Source organism: Meriones unguiculatus, chromosome 1, assembly GCF_030254825.1.
Source record: "Meriones unguiculatus strain TT.TT164.6M chromosome 1, Bangor_MerUng_6.1, whole genome shotgun sequence".
NCBI lineage: Eukaryota > Metazoa > Chordata > Mammalia > Rodentia > Muridae > Meriones > Meriones unguiculatus.
Genome location: NC_083349.1, coordinates 82329825 through 82354586, shown reverse-complemented (window position 1 = coordinate 82354586; position 24762 = coordinate 82329825). Strand labels below are relative to the sequence as shown.

General features: G+C 39.2%; 1 protein-coding gene across 3 annotated transcripts in view; it reads right to left on the bottom strand.

Annotated features, from left to right (window-relative positions):
* Positions 1 to 24762, bottom strand: part of Stk3 (serine/threonine kinase 3) — a 348343-nt gene that overhangs the window by 118069 nt on the left and 205512 nt on the right. For all 3 annotated transcript variants that reach the window (XM_060392896.1, XM_060392903.1, XM_060392906.1), the window contains one exon: positions 9302 to 9427. In XM_060392896.1, coding sequence (XP_060248879.1) covers positions 9302 to 9427 — 126 coding nt within the window. The remainder of the gene's footprint in view (positions 1 to 9301; positions 9428 to 24762) is intronic.

Below are 24762 nucleotides of genomic sequence, written 5' to 3'. Positions count from 1 at the left end.
AAAAAAATGTAAAACCCAAACACAAATTATCCAATTAATAAATGGGCAAAGGAAAAAAAATGATCCATTCCTTTTAGATTTTCTAATTTTATTGAGTACAGATTTTTAAAGTATAACCTAATGATTCTTTGGATTTCCTCTCTGTCCACTGTTATGTCCCCCTTTTTGCTTCTGATTTTGTTAATTTGGATATTTGATCTTTTAGTTAGTTTAGATAAGGGTTTGTCTATCTTGTTTTCTCAAAGAACCTACTTTTTGTTTCATTGACTCTTTGTATTCTTCTTTGTTTCTATTTTATTGATTTCAGCCCTTAGTTTATTTCCTGCCATTTATTTCTCTTTGGTGAGCCTGCTTTATCTATCTATCTATCTATCTATTTGCTTGCTCTAGAGCTTTCAGGTGTGCTGTTAATTTACTAATACGGGATCTTTCCAATTTCATTATTTAGGCACTTTGTGCTATGAATTTTTCTCTTAGTACTGCTTTCAATGTTGTCCCATAAGTTTGGGTATGTTCTGCATTAATTTCCACTGAATTTTAGGAAGTCCTTCTTTCTTTATTCCTGTCTTGACACAGCAGTCATTCAGTAGTCTTATTAGTAAACAGTTTCCATGGTTTGTAGGCTTTCTTTTATTGAAATCCACCTTTAACCTGTGGTGGTCTAATAGGATAGAGGCCATTATTTCGCTTTTCTTATGTATGTTGAGACTTACTTTGTGATCAAGCATGTGGTCAATTTAAAAAAAAAAAAGTTCCATGAGCTCCTGAGAAGGTTATTTTTTTTGTGTTTGGGTAATATTCTGTATCTATATTAGGCCCATTTGACTGATAACATCTTTTAGCTCCAGCATTTGTTTAGTTTTTAGCTAGATGACCTGTCCATTGGTGAGAGTGGGGTATTAAAGTCTCCCACTATCAATGTGTGAGAGTCAATGTGTGATTTAAGCTTTAGTAGTGTTTCCTTTATAAATGTGGCTTGTGTTTGGGACATAGATGTTAAGAATTGAAAGATCATGTTGGTGGATTTTCTTTTTCTTTGATAGTATGAAGTGTCCTTCCCCATCTCTTCTGAATTAATTTTTGTCTAAAGCCTATTTCATTAGCTATTAGAAAGGCTACACCAGCTTGTTTCTCAGGTCCGTTTGCTTGGAAAAGCTTTTTCTATCTCTTTACTCTGAGGTACTACCTGTCTTTGATGTTGAGGTTCCTATATATGCAGCAGAAGAATGGATACCAATTTCATATCCATTCTGTTACATCTGTGTCTTTTTACTGGGAACCGGAGTCCATTGATAACGAGAGAATCAATGAACAATGACTGTTAACTCCTGTTATGCTGTTGTTGCTGCCGCTGTTACTGGTGGTATGTGTCCCTACTTTTGGTTTTATTGGTGTGAGATTATTTATTTCCTGTGTTTTCATTGGTGTGGTTAACCTTCTTGGAGTTTTCCTTCTAGGGCTGAATTTATAGATAGATTTTATTTAAATATTATTAAATACTTAATAGATATCATTAAACTTATGATAGAATATCTTGGTTTTCTCAATTTATGGTGATTGAAAGTTTTGCTGGCTATATGTAGAGGTTTGAATAAAAATGGCCCCCACAGTCTCATAGGGAGTGGCAATATTAGGAGGTATGGCCTGCTGGAACAGGTTTTAGAAGAAGGCTAAGTTTCAGAGAAGTCTAAGTATAAATCTCTGTGTTGCTTTGTTAATCCCAAAGATGGGAGGAGAAAGACCACAGACTCAAATCATCATGGCCCAATTAAATAAAATGAACTTTTTTATTCATGTGAGCAGTCTGCCTCTCCCTCAGGTGGGATCTGAAAGGTCATCATTGGATGTGAGGCCTTCTTAGAGGAGGGTTGTAACTAGGGGATGGACTTTGAGTTCTCAGAAGCTCAAGCCTGGCCAGTGTGTCACTGTCACTTCCTGCTGCCTGTAAATTAAGATGTAGAACTCTCAGCTCCTTCTCCAGTACCTGCTGGCACACTGCCATGCTTTCTGCCATGATGATAATGGACTAAACCTCTGAAACTGTAAATCATCCCCAATTAAATGTTTTCCTTTATACGAGTTACTGTGGTCACAGTGTCTCTTCACAGTAATAAAACTCTAAGACAGTATAGTAGTCTGGGTTGGCATATGTGGTCTCTTAGAATCTACAGGACAACTGTCCAAGCCCTTCCGACTTTTAAAGTCTCCATTGAGAAGTCAGGTGTAATTCTAATAGGTCTGTCTTTATGTTACTTGCTTTTTTATTCTCCTATTGCAGCTTTTAATATTCATTCTTTTTTTGTAAATGTTTAGTGTTTTGATTATTATGTGGTGCAGACTTTCTTTTCTGGTCCAATCGATTTAGTGTTCTGTAAGCTTCTTGTACCTTTTTAGGCATGTCCTTCTTCAGGATAAGAAAATTTTCTTCTATGATTTTGTTGAAAATATCTTCTGGGTCTTTGAGCTGGAATTCATTCCCTTCTTCTGTTCCTCTTATTCTTAGGCTTGGTTTTTTCATAGTGCTTTAGTGTTCCTGAATGTTTTGTGTCAGGAACTGACTGATGTATGTATTTTTTCTATTGTATCTTCAAAGCCTAAGAGTCTCCCTTCCATCTCTTGTATTCTGTTAGTGAGCCTTGTGTCTGTAGTTCCCATTCACTTACCTGGACTTTACATTTCCAGAGTTCCCTCACTTTGTATTTTCTTTATTGCGTCTATTTCCATTTTCAGGTCTTGAACAATTCTATTCATTTCCTTCAACTGTTTGTTTTTCTTTCCTGGATTTCTCAGTTTCTTTAAAGGATTTATTAATTTTCTCCAATTGTTTGTCTTTTCGCTGGTTTCTTTATGGGATTTATTCATTTCCCTTTAAAGACCTCTATCATCTTCATAAAGTTGGTTCTAAGGCCATTTTCCTGTGCTTCAGCTGTGTTGGAATATCCAGGGCTTGCTGTAGAATATCTAGGCTCTGGTAGTGAATGACATATCAACCTGGCTGTTGCTTATTGTGTCCTTACACTGTCATCTAGGCATCTGCGTTTGGGGTCTAGGTGCTGATTTCTGAGTTTGTCTTTGTTAGATGGGTGTTTATTTTCTCTCGGTTTCTGTTTATGCTCTAATCTTCTAGCTGGTGTGGTTTGTGTTTAAGTAAAGGGTCTCCACCTGAGTTGGGGGCTAGACTTCTGATGGATGGGGCAGCCTCTGGTTGATCATGGGATTTCTGCTCAAGCTGGGGGCCAGAGTTCTGGTGGGTGGCATGACCTCTGGTCTAGCTGGGGTCCTCTTTCAGAAATGGGTGCTGGAATATGGTGACAGGGAGGAGTAGGACAATTAAGGGTAGTCTGGGAGGGTACCAGCTGGGGACAATCTATGGGCAGGAAGCCTACCTGGAGTTATGATAGCCAGAGTATGGCCTCTGATCAAGCAGGAAGCTTCCACAGGAGTCACTCAAAAATGTGTTAACCATTGAAATGCATGAAGTTTTCTACAGAATTATTTATAAAGAAATACTAAGTATTATCATATTACAAGTTTAATATTTAAAACTTAAAACAGCTAAGAAATAACTGGTAGGTACATCCATTAAAATGCCAGCAGCTGAGGAACCAGCCTGCCTCCATCTTAGGCTTAAAAGTTACCTATGGTTAAGACAAACTGTTTATGATGAAAGTTGTTTTTAAGGACTGGGCTATGCCTATAACCTTAACTACAAATGGACTGTTCAAGTAATGGCAACCATGTCTTTGTTTCAAAAGGTTATTCATAACTATTGTGAAAGCCCACCTTTGTTCCAAAAGGTTATATGACTACCTATGACTTGAGTAACTTGTCATGCTTACCCTACAACCATCACTTTGTTTCGGGGCTGGGGGCTCACTTGTTATGCTCATGTTCTACTCCTGTAATCCCACCTATTTTGCCCAGCAAACCCCCCCCATTTGGAAACTCCCTGTCCCTGAGTTATAAAAGCCCTTTCTCCCTCACATCCAATGATGACCTCTCAAACCCCACCTTAGGGACAGGCAGCCTGTGCACATGAATAAAAAAGTTCATTACATTTAATTTGGCCATGATGATTGAGCCCGCATTCTTTCTCCTCCCATCTCTGGGATTAACAGAGCACACATGGAGATTTATGCTTAGCCGTCTCTGAAACACTTCTAAAACAAGTAAAGACAGGTTTAGAGTATCCCTTTTTTATATTGAGGTCTTTGATCCACTTGGATTTTAGTTTTGTGCAGGGTGGTAAGTATGGATCAATTTGCATTTTTCTACATGTAGACATCCAGTTAGTCCAGCACCATTCGTTGAAGATACTATCTTTTTTCTACTGTATGGTTTTGGATCTTTGTCAAAAATCAGGTGTCCATAAGTGTGTGGGTTTATTTCTGGCTCTTCTATTGATTGCACTGATCCACCACTCTGATTCTATGCCAGTACCATGCAGTTTTTATTATTGTTGCTCTATAGTACAGCTTGACATCAGGGATGGGGATACCTCCAGAAGATCTTTCATTGTACAGGATTGTTTTAGAGATTTTGAGTTTCCCTGAAGTTGAGAATTTTTCTTTCAACGTCTGTAAAGAATTGTCTTGGCAATTTGATGGGAATTGCATTGAATCTGTAGATGGCTTTTGGTAAGGTGGCCATGTTTACTATGTTAATCCTACTAAGCCATGAGCATGAGAGATTTTTCTATCTTCTGGTATCTTCTTCTATTTCTTTCTTTAGAGACTGAAGTTTTTTATTTCATACAAGTCTTTAACTTTTGGTTAGAGCTACACCAATGTACTTTATGTCCTTTGTGGCTATTGTAAAGGGTGTTATTTCCCTAATTTCATTCTCAGCCCTTTTCTCTTCTGTACATGGGAGAGCTACTGATTTTTTTGAGTTGATTTTGTATCCGGCCACTTTGCTGAAGGTGCTTCTCAGCTGTAGGAGTTCCCTGGTAGAATTTTTGGGGTCAATCATGTATACTATCATATCAACTGCAAATAGTAATACTTTAAATTCTTCCATTCCGAACTGAATGCCCTTGATCTCCTTTAATTGTCTTATTGCTTCTAGCAAGGACTTCAAGTACTATGTTAAAGAGATGCGGAGAGAGTGGGCAGCCTTGCCTTGTCCCTGATTTCAGTGGGACCTCAATATAAAAACCGACACACTAAATCTGTTTGAAGAAAAAGTGAGGAAGAGCCTTGAACTCATTGGCACAGGAAACAACTTCCTGAACAGAACACCAACATCACAAGCTATAAGATCAATAAACAATCAATAAATGGGACCTCATGAAACTGAAAAGCTTCTGTCAAGCAAAGAACACTGTCAACAGAATAAAACGACAGCCTACAGATTGGGAAAGGATCTTCCCAACCCTATATCTGACAGAGGGCTGATATCCGGAATATATAAACAACTCAAAAAGTTAAACACCAACAAACCAAGTAATCAAATTTAAAAACTGGGGTACAGGGATAACCAGAGAATTCTCAATACAGGAATATTGAATGGCAGAGAAACACTTAAAAAAATGTCCAACCTCTTTAGTCATCAGAGAGATGCAAGTCAAAACAACCCTGAGGTTTCACCTTACACCCATCAGAATGGCCAAGATAAAAAACTCAAGTGATAACACATGCTGGAGAGGATGTGAAGAAAGGGGAACCCTCCTCCATTGCTGGTGGGAATGTAAACTTGTACAACCACTTTGGAAATCAATCTGGCACTTTCTCAGACAATCAGGTATACTGCTACCTCAAGATCCAGCTACACCACTCCTAGGCATATATCCAAAAGATGCTCAAGTATACAACAAGGACATTTGTTCAACCATGTTTGTAGCAGCTTTATTTGTAATAGCCAGAACCTGGAAACAACCCAGATGTCCCTCAATGGAGGAATGGATACAGAAATTGTGGTATTTTTACACAATGGAATACTACTCAGCAATCAAAAATGAGGAAATCATGAAATTTGCAGGCAAATGGTGGGACCTAGAAAAGATCATCCTGAGATATCCCAGAAGTGAGGTATCCCAGAAGCAGAAAGACACACATGGTATATACTCACTCATATAGACATATAAGATATGATAAACATAATGAAATCTATACACCTAAAGAAGATAAACAAGAAAGAAGACCCAGGGTAAGATGATCAATCCTCACTTAGAATGACAAATGGGATGGACATTAGATGTAGGAGAAAACAAGTAACAGGACAGGAGCCTACCACAGAGGGCCTCTGAAAGACTCTACCTAACAGTGTATCAAAGCAGATGCTGAGACTTATAACCCTACCTTCAGTAGAGTGCAGGGCATCATATGAAAGAAGGGGGAGTTAGTATGACCTAGAGGAGACAGGAGCTCCACAAGAACCAAATATATCAGGGTACAGGGATCTTCTATGAGACTGTTTCTTCAACTAAGGACCATGTATGGATATAACCTAGAACCCCTGCTCAATGTAGCCCATGGTAACTCATATCCAAGTGGGTACCCTAGTAAGGGGGACAAGGATTATTTCTGACATGAACTCAATGGCTGGCTCTTCGATCCTCCCCACTACCCTGCCCCAAGTGAGGAGCAGCCTTGCTAGGCTAGCCAGTCCTGAAGAGACCTGATAAGCTAGGGCCAGATGGAAGGGGAGGAGGTCCTCCCCTATCAGTGGACTTGGAAGGGTGCAGGGAGGGGATGAGGGAGGGAGGGTGGAATTAGGAGGGAAAAAGGGAGGGGGCTTTGGTTGGGATACAAGTGAATGACCTGTGATTAAAATAAAAAATAAATTAAACAAACAAACAAACAAACAAACAAAAACTTCCACTAACACACTTGGCCATATGAAATGTGTCTTCAAATGCTGAGTTTGTTAGTAATCACTCTCGTTTGGGGGACTAAGGCAGCAAAATAAGCAGCAGAAAAAAAAACTAAGACCAACAAAATTAACCCCTGGCCATGGTGCTAAGAGTGATGGTATTCACAGGAAAGAGGCCATACTCTAAGTGCATGTGCAAACATATGCTCTGCTGATCACACCCACGAAAGTTTAGAGCTAAACAAGCTACCAGAAAGCTTCCATTGCTTTTAGAAAGTCTCAGAACCATTAAGACAACCTTTTCTAAGATACATAAAGCAGTGTTTTTATTTAGCTGAAAGTGGAAGTAAGCAATTTGATACCTGCATAAAGACAAAAAGATTTTGTGCAAACTTAACATAAAGAAGTATTTGTAGGTTTTGTACACCATTTCACTTAACATAAAATTTTCTATCAATTTTATGTCCAATCTATTCAATTCCTTATGTTCTTCAGTTAGTTAGCACTATGAGAAAGGAAATACCTAGGCTGCAGTGTTGCTATGATGTTCTTGTGGAAGGTATACACCTTACCCTTGTTCATTCAAATGCTGATTTCTCTCCCCCACTCTCTGGTTTCAATCAGGACATTGCATTGTGATACTTATTCTAAGCATCAGTTGTCTCAACTTTGTGTAAACATGCCAAAAAATAAAACAACCAGCCACAATGTTGAGCAATGGAGAGCGAGGAGCAGGAGCTGGGAGAGGGGAAAAGCTGGGAGAGAAAGGCTGGAGGAAAAGTCTTGGAATGAGGTGGAGAGATGGACCGGACCTAAGATATCACTAAAAGCAAGTATAAATGTAAAATCTGAATAGTAGGAAACTACGTGGGTTTGGGGGTTTAGGATGGAGTAACTATTGCCAAGCATTGTGATCTTGGTTAATTAAATAAATCCCAGTCTCTGTGTGGTGATTTGGGTATAGAGCTGACTTAGGATTAACTGCAGCTTTAGTAAAAGATGTATCAATAGTAAATATTAAATGTCTTATACAACACTGCAGGGACAGATTACTTATCAATCTTCTAACCCATTTCTAAAATCAACCAGTTCTCAGTGGTAAAATCTATGCTTTACCTTGTAAATTCAATGTGTTAGCACCCTTCTTTTCAATTAACACAAGAACTATGTATAGAATGGTTGCCCATATAGTGTGTTCTTCCAATGCGTAAAGACAGGCAAACATACCCCTGTACCCTCACACACAAACTCCCTGTGTAATACTTAAATGAAGCACACCAACTTGTGTAAAGACACATGCTGCCAAGCTTGATGACCTGAGTTCCATTCCTGGGACCCACAGTGAAACAAGAGAACCAACTCCTGCAAAACTGTCTTCTTGTTTCACTCCCCTTGCCAGGGCAAGTGTTCTTGCATGTGCACTAATATAAGCTCATGTGTATGTACAAGCACGCACACACAAGCACAAGCACACAGACTTGTTTTTTGAAAAATCATCAACTGATTAGTTTAAATAATATATGCAACGAACAGTACCTGTACCCTGATTAGTAAGCTACAAATTACATATTCTACATCTTGATAAATTAGCATATTTAAACAACAAAAACGCCTTTGCAAAAACTAGAATTTCCTCAGTAATATCATGTCAGGAGAAGGGGTGGCTGACGGTCCAAGCCAGGATAGGAACCTGTCTCCCATGTAGAGATTTTACATTTTTCTGACAGCTCGTCAGGACAGACTGAAGCACAGACACTGACAGGCTCGACCACACCCTACCACCAGTGCTAAGGTATGGTACCTCTACTCTCTATTAAACAATAAGCTTGACATCAGGACTCTGGATATGGGTTTGTGGGAGGAGAGGTGCTTCCTGAAACTCTCTATTTGCTCTTCCCAGTGTGGTCACTTTGAATCAAATTCCTCTCTCAGCTTTTTAGTATCACTTACATGCCCTTTAGAGATAGGCAGCCAAGTCGTCCACCTTGCTGGAGCTGCAGGAGCCAATGCTCTGGCCATAATAGTTCTGGCTGCAACAGTTCGGCACTGATCATTTGTATGGATGTAGGAATAGAACAGAACCATCTATTTCTATGTGTGCTATTTTAGGAAAGCACCAACTGTTTTACATAGAATGTGAAGCATTTTACATTCAATGAATAAAGGATGCATTTCTCCATATAGTCACTTGCTGTTTGCATAGTTGGTGACCAGTTAAAGGAAAGTCCCAGATGATAAGATAAAAACCATCCAAATCCAAGGTATGAAGGTTCTGTAAAGTCCTGCTGCATCAACTCAACATTGCACTAAACACTGACTCTCACCAGAAAGGGAAAGCAAAAAAAAAAATATTTCAAGGGTTTTACTACATGCTTCACTTGTGTAATGAATTAGTAAGTAGTAGCAATAGATTGTAAGAAAAAAATAAAATTATTTAAAAATGACTGAGATGATTTAAAGTATCCACTTTCTGAGACTAATTACGAACCGAATTTTCCTCCTCCTCTTCTAGTTCCCGTTGCTGTTCTTCGTGCCTTTTGGCTTTGATTTCCATGGCTTCTGTGATCAGGTCTCTTAATATTGAGACGGGTTTTGCATTCTTGATGAAAGGATGCTAAAAAGACAAAGTTAAATGGTATAAATTCAGATTTTCTGGATTACAGCTAACAAATATTAAAACTGATAACCAGGATCATAGGCTACAATAATTTCTTATTTACAACTAATATATTGATGTATAGTATTTTGCTTGTTTAGAAAAATGTTTCAAGTTCACTTGTTTAAAACAATTTTAAGCATACACACAAAATATAACCCTATTAATGACCTTAAAGATATAATTGTTGAAAAATATAGCCATTAGGTAGTAAAAGTATTTCAAATATTTAAAGCAGATTAATGATTACAGGAAAAACTCATTTTAGAACTGCTAATGAATTTAATTTATATTAATAACCTCATGGCTAAACAAAAGGGGAACTAACTTGTTACTTTTACTTAGCTTCTGTTCTGTTGTATCCTGAATTATTTACTCACTTCCAGTGAAGACAGATAAGTAATTTCCTGACCACTGCTTCATTTCAGTCTGTTGCTTCTTTCTTTACTTCCCTGATCCAAGTAAGAAATGACTAAGTTCTCTTTTATTTTATAAGCCCTATGCTGTGATAAGCAAAAGAAAAACCATCAGAAGAAATTAGAACTCTTTTTAATTTTACACTTAAATTACATTTTAAAACTGTGTGTGTGTGTGTGTGTGTGTGTGTGTGTGTTTGTGATTATGTACACACATGTGGAGGTCAGGGGACAAATTGTGGGAGTCAGCTCTTTCCTTCTACCATGTGGGTTCCAAGGATCTAACTCAGGTCATAATACCTGGCAGCAAGTGCCTTTACTAGCTAAGTTACTTCTTCTACCTTGAGTAGACTAAATTCATCACTGATAAAAACAGCATAAGAGAAAGTAGAGGGGAAATATAAAGCATAGATAATAACAGAGCTAATAGAGGTAATAATCTAGCTACAAAATACAATGTTCATAATCATTTGCTAGTAAACATAATCAGAGGAAATCAGCCCTGTTTATTTTAATAAAGTCTAATAAAACACAAAATATATTCAGACAAAAAAAATCTAGTAATGAAGAAATGAGAGACACTTGGAAGGGGTTTAACATGGAAAACAAATTATCTGAGCACAGGGGTCTTTTATGAGACTGTATTTCCAACCAAGGACTATGTATGGATATAACCTTGAACCCCTGCTCACATGTAGCCCATGGTAGCTCGGCATCCATGTGTGTTCCCTAGTAAAGGGAACAGGGACTATTTCTGATATGAACTCAATGTCTGGCTCTTTGATCTTCTCCCTCCCACGAGGGAGAAGCAGCCTTGGTAGGCCACAGAGGTGGACAATGTACCCAGTCCTGATGAAACCTGATAAACTAGGGTCAGATGGAAGGGGAGGAGGGCTTCCCCTATCTGTGGATTTGGAAAGGGGCAGGGAGGAGATGAGGGAGGGACAATGGGATTGGGAGGGAATAAGGGAGAAGGATACAAAGTTAATAAAATTTAACTAATATTTAAAAAATAAAATAAAAATTAAAAGGACACTTACATTATCATACCTCTTAAAAAAAACAAATTATTTGAGAAAACTCTCAAAACTATGGCTAAGAATCTTATCATTTCAAAGTCCTAGGAATTAATTAATCCATTCTTTAGCACAGTTAAAGAGTCACCATCAGACAAATTATATTCTATTGGCAAAAATCTCAAGGATTCTAGTCATCCACAAAAACAGTCCCACTATGCCCTGAGCTACTGAGGGATGCTCTGGAGTCATTTCCCAGCTGATTAGGACTGAGAGGCTGTTTTCATGGAGTGTGACCTGGTGCTATATGCCACTTCCTTGGCATAGGGGTCACAAAGTACTGAACATATACTTCTTCCTTCTGTGCTACAGGGTACTTTTGATACAAGTACAGAAACTACAAGATAACAGGAAGTGCACAAAGGCGATGAACATAAGTAGAAGGACCATACAGAAGAGGAGGAAAGGGGGAAACAACATTACCCTTTAGGGATTTATCAGCTAAAATGAGGAAGACAAATGGTAAAGTTACAGTTTGACATGCAAGTTACATTCATGATGGTTCAGCATGATGTCCACGTTAAAGAGGCGTAGAAACAGAAGACTATGCTGGAAGTACGGTTTGACGCAGAGCTGCCTTCAGAGAAGCGTAAGGTATTCACAGCATGAAAAAAAATGAAAAGAATTACAAAGACCAAGATGTACGATTAGAACTGTGGGAAGATCCGTGTAGTCCAGTCAGCAATATCATTTCGGTATTATGTGAGCTTAGATAGGATTAACAGCAAGGCAACTGAGCTAAGTGTTTAGGATGAAAAGCTTGGATTTTATGTGAGAATGGCTTTAGTAAACAAGCAAAGGAGTAACATAAAATGTTGATAAAATTTGCAATGGAATTCAGTAATGAAATGCAATGGCAACATACAGGTAAGAACCTGGGCTACGCACTGCAGATGCCAAAATAGAGAGGAAAGATAAATTTGATAGGAAATGAGAAAAATTTGACTGCAACAAAATATCAGTGAAACACAAAAAGAACAGATGAATAACATCAGCAAAAGAAAAAAGCAGACTAGAGAGAAATGTAAACAACACAGTGGTAAAACATTTCAGGCTCTGGAGCCTTGAGGAGAGATGCCCAACTTCAAGTCTACATATGTATCCACGTCCAGGAAATGAGATCTGAACATTTCTGGTTCCCCGAACCATAGGTGGGAACATTGAACCTGTGTAAACACAAGTAAAGATCTGCACTACAAAACAGAAGCAATAGAATTACAGCTGTCAAAGAAAGACGGGAAAATCTCACCCTGGACTATGCACTGTTGTCTTCTCAGGAGAAACTGAGCTATCACATTAAGCCAGTTTTATCTCAGTTCCAAAATGTATTTTAGCTTTGTGTCATTTACTGTAAATTCACTATCGTGCTCCACGTAGAGCTAAACATTCTAACCCTCAAACATCTCCGTATGTCCCGTTCCTTGTGTACTCCCACTTTCTCTGTAACTGCTACAGATACGTGTCCAACAACAAGGAACTGGCAGCCAGACATGCAGGCACATCTGTAATCCTAGCAGCAGAAAGCTAAAGCCAAAAGATCCAAGAACGACCTGGATGCTATATGATGAGAGACACTATGTCAAACACACACACGTACACATACACACACACACACACACAGAGAAAGAAAAAGAAAAAAGGGAAAATAGTTGGTAAAGTAAGGTGGCAGTTGAAGAATAGTACTGTACTATTTGAGTAAGTGTTCTGTGCAGTCAGAGATAAAGTTCTATCACACACATTGGTACAGATTTTTTAAATGCATGTAACACTGAAATTATAAAGCAGCATTTTAAAAAATGAAGAAAAAAGGCAAAAGGAAAACACAGCAACTTCATAAATAAATTAGAATTAGCATATGGTTATATGCTAGTGTGAATCAGTAGATGATATTCCCATTATTATTAAATCCTACAGACAAAAGCTCACTTGGGTTCAATAGTTCAAGCACATGATAAATTTATACAAAGCACATTAATTCATGTTTTTGTAAGATTCTTAAGGATTTTCCTATTTCAAAGTAAGTAAAAATTCCTAATAGCTGTGTCCTTCATTTTAAGCCAGGCACAGTGGTGCACACCTGTAATCCCAGCACTCAAAGAGGCAGAGGCACCTGGATATCTATGAGTTTGGGGCCAGCCTGGTCTACAAAACACATCCAGAAAGCCAGGACTACATATAGAAACCCTGTCTCAAAAAACAAAAACAAACAAAAAACACAACAACAAATAAAATCCCCCCAAAAGCTATACTTTAAAAAAATTGGGTTAAAGATAAGCATGGAAATACTGATTAAACATAAAATATTACAAATGATATGATCAAAAAGAACACAATATAAAGGGGAGAAGAGGAAGTTAATCAACATTTATATTAATTAAGCACATAATATAACAGTAAATTCTGCTAACTGTCTACAATGCCTGCATATATGGCTTTAGTGTCAGAAGAGAGGGAACAAATCACGACACCTAGAAATGGCAAGTAACATACAAGGAAAAGTGAACATTGGTGGGGGATGGGTGGGATTAAATGGACCTAAACTAAAGCCCTACCACAGGAATGCCAAAGTGACTTCCAGATAGATCAAGGAGTTACGGACTTCTTAAAAATGGAAATGTGAAAACACTAAAGAATAATGTGGAAGCCAAATATTAATTCAGTGCCACAATAAGATGATGTGAATGGGCTCAACTTAAAATGTACAAATGTACTATGGGCTACTTATATGAAAGGGTTCTTAGAAATACTTCAAAAGAAGATGAAAATACAAAATTCTGAAAGGAAATGAAGTTTTGCTGTCTTTAGACATATCTGAATTAAAAAGATTACACCAAAGTGAGCAAAGAACCAGCTAAGTTAATAACAGAAATTCCCTTTAAGTCAAGCTATCATCTTCTTTTTAAAAACTTACCGGTTTGGGGAACTTCATATATAGGTACTATATTTACATCATTTCCCCCATTCTCCCTCTAATTTCTCCCATGCTCCTGAATCTTTTTCAAATTTATGTCCTCATTTTCTTTAACTATTAGTGATAGACACACACACTTAAACACCACTGACACACACACATACTTAATTATTACTGATACACACACACAAATAAAGTTATAACTACAATCTGCTGAGTTCATTTAGTATTGCTCACACATGTAGCTGGCCACTTGGGGTTGGATACCTATCAGGGGCATCACTCCTGGAGAACACTGGTTCACTCCCTCTCAGCAGCCATTAATTAACTGTACCTATTAATCTAGGGATGGGGCTTTGTGATATTTGCCCCAACCACTTGGCATACCACAGATACGAATGGTCACCAACTTTTAGGGCCTCTATAAAAGTATGGTCTCTCAAGCCAAACAACCAGAAGACCAATAACCTAGTTAGACAGAAAAATTTTAGACAGCAGCCATTCTCCTAGAGCAGTGTTCTCAACCTTCCAAATGCTGTGACCCTTTAATACAGCTCCTCACGTGGTGATGAACCCAATCATTAAGTTATTTTCATTGCTGTATTTTCATAAATGTAATTTTGGTACTGTTATGAATTATAATGTAAAGTATCTGATATGTAAAATGATCTTAGGCAGCTCCTGTGAAAGGGCTATTCAATCCTCAAAGGGGCAGATCACAGAGAGATGATAGATGGATAGATAATAAATACAATAGATAAATTGATTGATAGATGATAGATACATAATATCTATCATAATACATAGCTGATAGATAGATGATAAATAGGTAGATAGATGATAGCTAGCTATATGATTGACAGACAGAATACATGGATGAATTGATGGATAGATGGATGGGTGGATGGATAGATAATAGCTAGCTGACTAGCTGAAAGATATAGAAACACAGATGATTATTAGGTAGATGATAGCTAGACAGACAGGCAGGCAGACAAACAGACAGACAGACAGGCAGATGATAAATAGACGGAATCTAAAGTTCAATAGCATAATACTTGAAATGTCCAGTTTTGATCTGAAAAATCTCTGATCAAGAAAAATTACAATTTAAGTAGGAAAAAGGCAATCAACAGATCCTAATAATAATACGACATAGACATTACAAAAGCATAGAGCAACATGCTTGTAAATGAAAGAAAAATCAGAATATATTACGTAAAAGACATAAAAAGGATACATGGCAAAGTTTACAACTGAGAAATATGGTAACTGGGAAAAAAACAAACTCGCTCAATAGGCTGAAAAGCAAAATCAAGACAAAAGAACCAGTGATCTGAAGGTGAAACAATGAATAATGTGGAGTTGAGAAAAGAGAGTATAATAGCCTAGCCTAGGGAATTTGCAGGACTTAAACATCGGATCTGATGCTGTGTCAATAAAAACAAAACAAGATGAGGCTGAAAAAGTATTAGAAAAAACTTTCAGGGGGGACCAAGATGGCGGCGCCGGGAGAACACTGTGTCTGAGAAGCGGGACACCACTCTCTGTGCAGCGGCCAAGAGACTGAACTCTGAGCCCTAAAACTACAGCGATTGTTTCCCAGGTGAGCGGAGGCTCCCACGGTGTGTGAATCGGTCGGGTCCACTCTTGGGCCTCACAGCCAGAACCCGGAAGAGAACCCGGCTAACGCGGGCTTTGGGTCTCCTGGCTGGTGAAGCAAGCCTGCGTGTCTGGATCACTTTCCCAGGCTGATTGGCGGGCACAAGGGTGCCAGAGACTGGGAGTCCCAGTCACAAAAAAAAAAAAAAAAAAAAAAAAAAAAAACAAAAAAACAAAAAAACCCACGGGGAAGCAAAGTTGGGAGACTGATCACGGGTCCTGCCGCGCGGAGAGCTGCGCGCCCAGCTCAAAATCCCTACTCCCTCTTTGGAGGAGGCAGGAGGCAGCAAGCAGAATCTGCCACAGACCACATTGTCTGTACCCCAACCTGAGATCGGGGCTGAGAAAACCCAATCCTTTTGGGCACTCCCAAACGCCACCATAACCCTGCCGGGGCGGAGCGGAGGGTTAGAGAGGCGCACAGCAGCTTCACAGTGCCGGAACTCCAGTGCTGCTGGATGCTCCTAGCAAACAAACTTCAGCTCGGGATCTGGGATTGAGGTCATTCTACACATCCTGAGATTCTCCTGCATCCAGCGCAGTAAGGTCTAGCAGCAAGTTCTATCACTGGCACCCCTCTCCCCAACCCCTGGCAGAGAAACCCCAGCAGGATTGGACTGAGAAGCCCCAACTCCTTCTGGCACTCCCCTGAGAGCACCTCCATAAGTTTGCCCTAGTGGAGGGTAAGGTCAGAGGGGAAAGACAGAGAGGCAGCCTGCCAAGGACACAGCTCACCCAGCAGCCTCTAGCAGAGAAACCCAAGCTCTGGATCTAAGGACACTCAACCCTACCTAATACTCTCTCGGGATCAGCAAACATAGGTTCTACTGCCAGGCTGCTTCTGGCAGAGATATCTGGGCCCGGGATCTGGGATTGAGAACACTCAACCTAACTCTTTCCCATGCTACACGGGACCAGTCAACATAACCCCTCCAGGCAGAGGGAAAGGACAGAGAGGCAGCACACAGGAAAGGTGGACACCAAGTCCTGTGGCCACAGTGTCACAGAGCTGACTGTTAGCCTACCCGTGCACTCTCCACAACAGGACCAAATCAGACAGTAGTGAGCAAGGGGAACCCCTGTGCATTCCAACTGGGCTTTTTTTTTTTTTTTGGAGGGGAGACTGTGAATTACTGCTTCAATTTCCTTAGGGGATATAGGGCCATTCAGTCTTTCTACCTGATCTTGACTTAGTTTGCCTCAGACCCAGGGCCTCTCCACAGAAGCAACCAGATGAGATCCCTGCCACCCACACCCCTAGTGTGGGCATCATAGGGATTCTTGGGATAGCGACCCCAACATTGAAGCCTCTGCCTTGCGGGTCCACCAGTGTAATCCAGGTAAACAATCCCTGGATCTCAGACAGAACTGCATAATAGTGGCCTGCAGGCCACTGCAATAGTCAGAGAATCCGCGCATGCACACTGCGCCCACTAAAAGTGCATGCGAATAGCGCCAGCATCGCATTCCTTACTTAGGCAAAACTGAAACCACAGCGCACACTCCCAAACCAGCGAACCTCTCTCATCTTCCTGAAAAAACAATCCAGAAAACAGAAAGAGAGGATCATAGCCCGAACTACAATCTAGAGGAACAGTGAGGATTATAAATAACCAGATGGCTAGAGGCAGACGTAAGAACACACACAACAAAAAACCCAAAAGAATATAAGCAATGAAACTCAGTGACACCACCAACCCCACATCTAAAGTAAGTAACAATTGTTGGTCACTAGTATCTATCAACATCAACGGACTCAACTCCCCAATAAAAAGACACAGACTAACAGAATGGTTGCGGAAACAGGATCCAACATTCTGTTGCATCCAAGAAACACACCTATGCAACAAAGATAAACACTACCTCAGAGTAAAGAGCTGGAAAAATGTTTTTCAAGTAAATGGTTCCAGAAAACAAGTGGGAGTAGCCATCCTAATATCTAATAAAATAGACTTTCAACCCAAGTTAATAAAAAAAGATAAGGAGGGCCACTATATTCTCATTAAAGGAAAAATCCACCAAGAGGACATCACAATTTTGAATATCTATGCCCCAAATACAAGAGCACCTACATTCGTAAATGAAACAATATTAAAGTTAAATCACACATTGATCCTAATACCCTAATAGTGGGAGACTTCAACACTCCACTCTCACCAAGGGCCAGATCAACTAGACAGAAAACAAATAGAGAAATAAAAACAATTACAGAGACCCTAAATCAAATGGACCTAATAGATGTCTACAGATCTTTTCATCCAAACTCAAAAGAGTATACCTTCTTTTCAGCACGGCATGGAACCTTCTCCAAAATACACCATATAGTTGGTCATAAAGCAAGCCTCAACAGATACAAAAAGATTGAAATACACCCTTGTATTCTGTCTGACTACCATGGACTAAAGCTGGACCTCAACAACAACAGAAATAACAAACAGCCTACACGCAAATGGAAACTGAACAACTTGTTACTCAATGATAGCTGGGTTAAGGAAGAAATAAAGAAAGAAATTAAAGACTTCCTAGAATTCAATGAAAATAAAGGCACAACATACCCAAATTTATGGCACACATTGAAAGCAGTGCTCAGGGGAAAATTTATACCACTAAGTGCCTGCAAGAAGAAATTCGTAACATCACATACAAACAACTTAATGGCCCAACTGAAAACCCTAGAAAAAAAAGAAGCAGATACACCCAAGAGGAGCAGACAGCTGGAAATAATCAAACTCAGGGCTGAAATCAATCAATTAGAAACAAATAAAACTATTCAAAGAATCAATGAAACAAAAAGCTGGTTCTTTGAGAAAATCAACAAGATAGACAAATCCTTAGCCAAGCTAACTAAAAGGCAGAGAGACACCACCCAAATCAACAAAATCAGAAATGAAAAGGGGGACATAACTACAGACACTGAGGAAATTGAAACAATTATTAGGTCATACTACAAAAGCCTATATGCCACAAAATTTGAAAACCTAAATGAAATGGACAATTTTCTTGATAGATTCCATCTTCCAACATTAAGTCAAGATCAGGTAGAAAGACTGAATGGCCCTATATCCCCTAAGGAAATTGAAGCAGTAATTCACAGTCTCCCCTCCAAAAAAAAAAAAAAAGCCCTGGGCCAGATGGTTTCAGCGCGGAATTCTACCAGACCTTCAAAGAAGTGCTAACACCAATTCTCCTCAAACTATTCCACAAAATAGAAACAGAAGGTACATTACCTAACTCATTCTATGAAGCGACAGTCACCCTGATACCTAAACCACACAAAGACCCAACAAAAAAAGAGAACTTCAGACCTATCTCTCTTATGAACATTGATGCAAAAATACTCAATAAAATACTTGCAAACCGAATCCAAGAACACATCAAAGATATCATCCACCATGACCAAGTAGGCTTCATCCCAGGCATGCAAAGGTGGTTCAACATACGGAAATCCATCAATGTAATCCACCATATAAACAAACTGAAGGAGAAAAACCACATGATCATCTCCTTAGATGCTGAAAAAGCATTTGACAAAGTCCAACACCCATTCATGTTTAAGGTCTTGGAGAGATCAGGGATACAAGGCACATATCTAAACATAGTAAAGGCAATATACAGCAAACCTATAGCCAACATCAAACTCAATGGAGAGAAACTTAAATCAATCCCACTGAAATCAGGGACAAGACAAGGCTTGTCTCTCCATACCTCTTCAACATAGTACTTGAAGTCCTAGCCAGAGCAATAAGACAACTAAAGGAGATCATGGGGATACAAATTGGAAAGGAAGAGGTCAAAGTGTCACTATTTGCAGATGATATGATAGTATATATGAGCGACCCCAAAAATTCAACCAGAGAACTCCTCCAGCTGATAAACACCTTCAGCAAAGTGGCAGGATACAAAATCAACTCAAAAAAATCAGAAGCCCTCCTGTATATCAAAGACAAAAGGGCCAAGAAAGAAATTAGGAAAACATCACCCTTCACAATAGCCACTAATAACATAAAGTACCTTGGGGTGACACTAACCAAGCAACTGAATGACCTGTTTGAGAAAAACTTCAAGTCTCTGAAGAAAGAAATTGAAGAAGATATCAGAAGATGGAAAGATCTCCCATGCTCATGGATTGGTAGGATTAACATTGAGAAAATGGCCATCCTGCCAAAATCAATCTACAGATTCAATGCAATTCCCATCAAAATACCAACTCAATTCTTTACAGACCTCGTAAAAAAGATTCTCAGCTTCATATAGAGAAACAAAAAACCCAGAATCTCCAAAACAATCCTGTACAACAACAGATCATCTGGAGGTATCTCCATCCCCGACCTCAAGTTGTACTACAGAGCAATAGTAATAAAAACTGCATGGTATTGGCATAAACACAGAAAGGAGGATCAATGGAACTGCATAGAAGACCCAGAAAATAAACCCACAAAACTATGAATACTCGATTTTTGACAAAGAAGCCAAAACCATTCAATGGAAAAAAGATAGCATCTTCAACAGATGGTGCTGGTCCAACTGGATGTCCACATGCAGAAAAATGAAAATAGATCTATATTTATCACCCTGCACAAAACTAAAGTCCAAGTGGATCAAAGACCTCAGCATAAAACCAGATACTCTAAATCTGTTAGAAGAAAAAGTGGGGAACAGCCTACAACTCATTGGCACAGGAGACAACTTCCTGAAGAGAACACCAACAGCACAGGCTCTAAGAGCAACAATCAATAACTGGGACCTCCTGAAACTGAAAAGCTTCTGTAAAGCAAAGGACACTGTCATCAAAACAAAACGACTGCCTACCAATGGGGAAAGAATCTTCACTAACCCTTTATCTGACAGAGGACTCATATCCAGTATATACAAAAAACTAAAGAAGCTGAAAAGCAGCAAACCAAGTAACCCAATTAAAAAATGGGGAACAGAGCTAAACAGAGAATTCTCAACAGAGGAATACCGAATGGCAGAAAAACACTTAAAGAAATGCTCATCCTCATTAGCCATCAGGGAAATGCAAATCAAAACGACCCTGAGATATCACCTTACACCCATCAGAATGGCCAAGATGAAAAACTCAAGTGACAACACATGCTGGAGAGGTTGTGGAGAAAGGGGAACCCTCCTCCACTGCTGGTGGGAATGTAAACTGGTACAACCACTCTGGAAAGCTATCTGGCGCTTTCTAAGACAATTAGGAACAGTGCTTCCTCAAGACCCAGCTATACCACTGCTAGGTATATACCCAAAGTTTGCTCAAGTACACAAAAGGGATACTTGCTCAACCATGTTTATAGCAGCTTTATTTGTAATAGCCAGAACCTGGAAACAACCCAGATGTCCATCAACAGAGGAATGGGTACAGAAATTGTGGTATTTTTACACAATGGAATACTACTCAGCAATCAAAAAGGAGGAAATCAAGAAATTTGCAGGCAAATGGTGGGATCTAGAAAAGATCATTCTGAGTGAAATATCCCAGAAGGAGAAAGACAAACACGGTATATACTCACTTATACAGACCTATAAGATATGATAAACATAATGAAATCTATACACCTAAAAAAGATAATCAAGAGAGCGGACATGGGGTAAGAAGATCAATCCTTGTTTAGAAAGACAGATGGGATGTGCATTGAACGTATGACAGGAGTCTACTGAGCGTATCTGAAAGACTCTAACTAGCAGTGTTTTCAAAGCAAAGACTCATGACCAAACCTTTGGCAGAGTACAGGGAATCATAGGAAAGAAGGGGAGTTAGTCTGATGGGGAAGGATAGGAGCTCCACAAGGACCAAATATATCTGGGCACAGGGTCTCTTCTGAGACTGACATTCAACCAAGGACCATGTATGGATATAACCTAGAACCTCCGCTCAGATGTAGCCTGTGGTAGCTCAGTAACCAATTGGTTTCCCAAAGTGAGGGGAACAAGGACTATTTCTAACAGGAACTCAATGACTGGCTCTTTGGCCTCCCCACCCCTGAAGGGAGGAGCAGTCCTGTTAGGCCACAGAGGAGGGTTTTGCAGCCAGTCCTGACGATACCTGATAAAACAGGATCAGATGAATGGGGAGAATGCCCCCCCCATCAGTGGACTTGGAAAGGGGCATGGTGGAGATGAGGGAGTGAGGGAGGGACTGGGAGGGAATGAGGGATCGGGACACGGCTGGGATACAGAGTTAATAAAATGTAACTGATAAGAAAAAAATAAAATTATAAAAAAAAAGAAAAAAACTTCCATAATTTGGGGGTGGGGAACCTTAAAGTAATAGGGTCTAGAAGCTATACCAACTCCATTCAAAAAAAGAGAGCAAGGAGTAAGCAAACCAAATGAGATTTTTCCTAAGAAACTGGAATCCAGAGACGTTGCTGTGATTCTCCTCCAACAAGAACAATTGGGTTCTCCAGCTACATATCTTCAAGTGATGCAAGAAAATGAACTGGCAACGCATAATACTAAGAAAAATATCACAAACTTCTAAGAATGTGGTTTATTATATTGTTCTGTAAACAAGAGAAATGATGTATGGAACCATGGGGCATCAGAAAGACACAGGACAGAAAGAACAGAAATAGGGTAAGTACAATAAACTCCACTTTTCTTGAGTTTCCTCAATTGTGTTTTATGTTTAAAGCAAATATTATATAATTGATGTGGCTCTCAACTACAAAGAGGAAATATTTAAGGCAATTATAACATAATGGAGGGTCAGAGAGGAAGGTAAAGTTGCTTCTATATCTTACCTGAACTGGTAAGAATAAGTCAGACACCGTGGGAGCTAATGTTCCATCCCAGCTGACTCAGTTTATCTAGCATTCTTTGTTTCTCAAGAAACGAAGAGCTCTCAGGCCTGGCAGTAAGGCTTAGTGGGTAAAGGCACTTGCCACCAAGCCTAAAGATCTGAGTTTGAACCAGGAACCCACTAGTCCCCACAATTTGTCCTCTGACTTCCACACATGTGCTGAGGCCTACATATATCCCCACCCAGGCATAAATAAATAAAATTGATTAAAATATTTTTTAAAGGATGTGGCTGGGAGAAATGGAATCTATCTAGAATCGTCAGTGAGTCATTTAATTTTCTGGGCTATAATACCCATCTCCACAAAAATAAGGAATTACAGTGACATATTTTAAATGCTTTCATCCTTCCTAACTTAAAACAAAACAAAAAGACTTTTATCACAGAAAAAAAAAGCTAAAAATAGTAACTTTGTCTGCAAAAAAAAAAAAAAAAAAAAAAAAAATCAGTCCCCAGACACATTGTTTTCACTATGAAATTTTATGGCATTTGGTTTTTTTCCTATTTTTCTTTAAAAGACCTTTCTTTTCTACTGTTTCTTTTGAGTTCAATCATTTACATGTTCATTATGACAGTGACACTAAGAAGGTCTTGACTTCTTTGCTTCATATTTTCTTAAAGAGTGATAACCTTTAAAAATAAAGGCTTTAACAAATTGTTTTTCATTATTTATTGTGGAAAAATACCAACAAAGTTTGCCAACTCTTAATATACTTTTAATTTGAAACTATTTTCTTTTATCACTTTTTTTAGTTAATGTGAGGTGTATGGAGATCAGGGGACTACTTATGAGAATCGGTCTTCTCTTTCTACCATGTGGGTCTCAGGAGATGAAGTCATGTCATCAGGCTGACCATCTCACCACCCTCTTCTTTTAATTTTTAAAATTCGTTTCCTTTTGAGGGGGGTCATGTAGATGGGTGTCCCGTGGCAAACACAGTGAGGCCACAGAACAACCTGAGGTCATCTATTCTCTTCTTCCACCATGAGGTCCCAAGGATCCAAAACAGGTGTCAGACTTGGGCAGCAGGTGCCCTTACATCACAAATTGGCCATCTCAAACATTAACAAATTAATGTTTAAAACAATACCTGTATATAACTCAAAACTCAAATAACCCTGCGTCCCATTCCTGCTTCTCCCCTTGCAATAAACTGCCAAGCAGTCACTGGAGACTGTTTCCTGAAGATGTCCCCTTGTAGCACCCATGTGTGAGTAAGATGTACTTTTTAGTAACGTCTCCTGATGGACCATATTCATATGTAATGAGTAATGTTTAGAATAAACTGTAAAATTTCATTGCTGGGGCAAAAATTACACAGATTTAAAAGAAATATACTGCTATCTTGACTCCATAAAGAATGAGCCCTATGTATAATTAAAACAAAGAAAAAAGCATTATGGACTTTTTCATGGAGTCTTCAGTCAATTTTATTTCATCTCTCTCTATCTCTCTCTCTCTCACTAAAAAGTATCATAATGATTTATTTTCATGATCTTGATATTTACTTTATTTTTTTCATTTTTTACAATTTATTTACTTTATATAAAGTAGTGTATATACTTTATATACACTATATAAAGTGTATATAAAGAGTATAGTCCCTTCACTCATCTCCTTTTGGTCTCACCCTCCTTCCTCTTTTCCCAGTCCCCCTCCCCTAGTCCACTATAAGGGGGAACCCTCCTCCATACTATCTAACCCTACTTTATCAAGTTTTATCAGGACTGCCTATATAGTCTTCCTCTGTGGGCTGGCAAGGTCCCCTGCCAAGTGGAAGTGATCCAAGAGCAGGGAACCAAGTTCATGTCAGAAACAGCCACTGCTCCCCTTACTCAGGAACTCACATGGCGACTCACATGAGACTGGCAGCTCAGGGGGTCTGAGCAGGGGCTCTAGGTCCTCTCCATGCATGCTGCTTGGTTGATGCATTAGTCTCTGAGTCTGCCCTGGGCCTAGATTTTTTGACTTTGTTGGTCTCTTTGTGGAGGTTCTGTCTACTCTGGGTACTTTTATCTGCCTTTATTCCATAAGACAACCCAAAGTTTGGCTGTGAGTCTCTGCATCTGCTTCATCCACTGCTGGGTAGAGTCTTTAAGAGGACATCTATGGTAGGCTCCATTCTGTTCCCACTCTTCGGGCGCTTCCGGTGTCTATTCTGTTTGCTGTTTGTATAAGAATTAAGCATCCTCCCTAGGGTCCTCCTTGTTTAGTTTCTTTAGGTTTGTAGATTTTAGTTGGTTTATCCTGTATTATATGGCTAATAAACACTTATAAGTGAGTATACGAGTGTCTTTCTGGTTCTGGGTTACAGATTGGGAAAAGATCTTCACCAACCTTACATCCAGAATATATAAAGAACTCAAGAAACTAAACACCAAATAATCCAGTTTAAAAATGGGGTACAGAGCTAAACAGA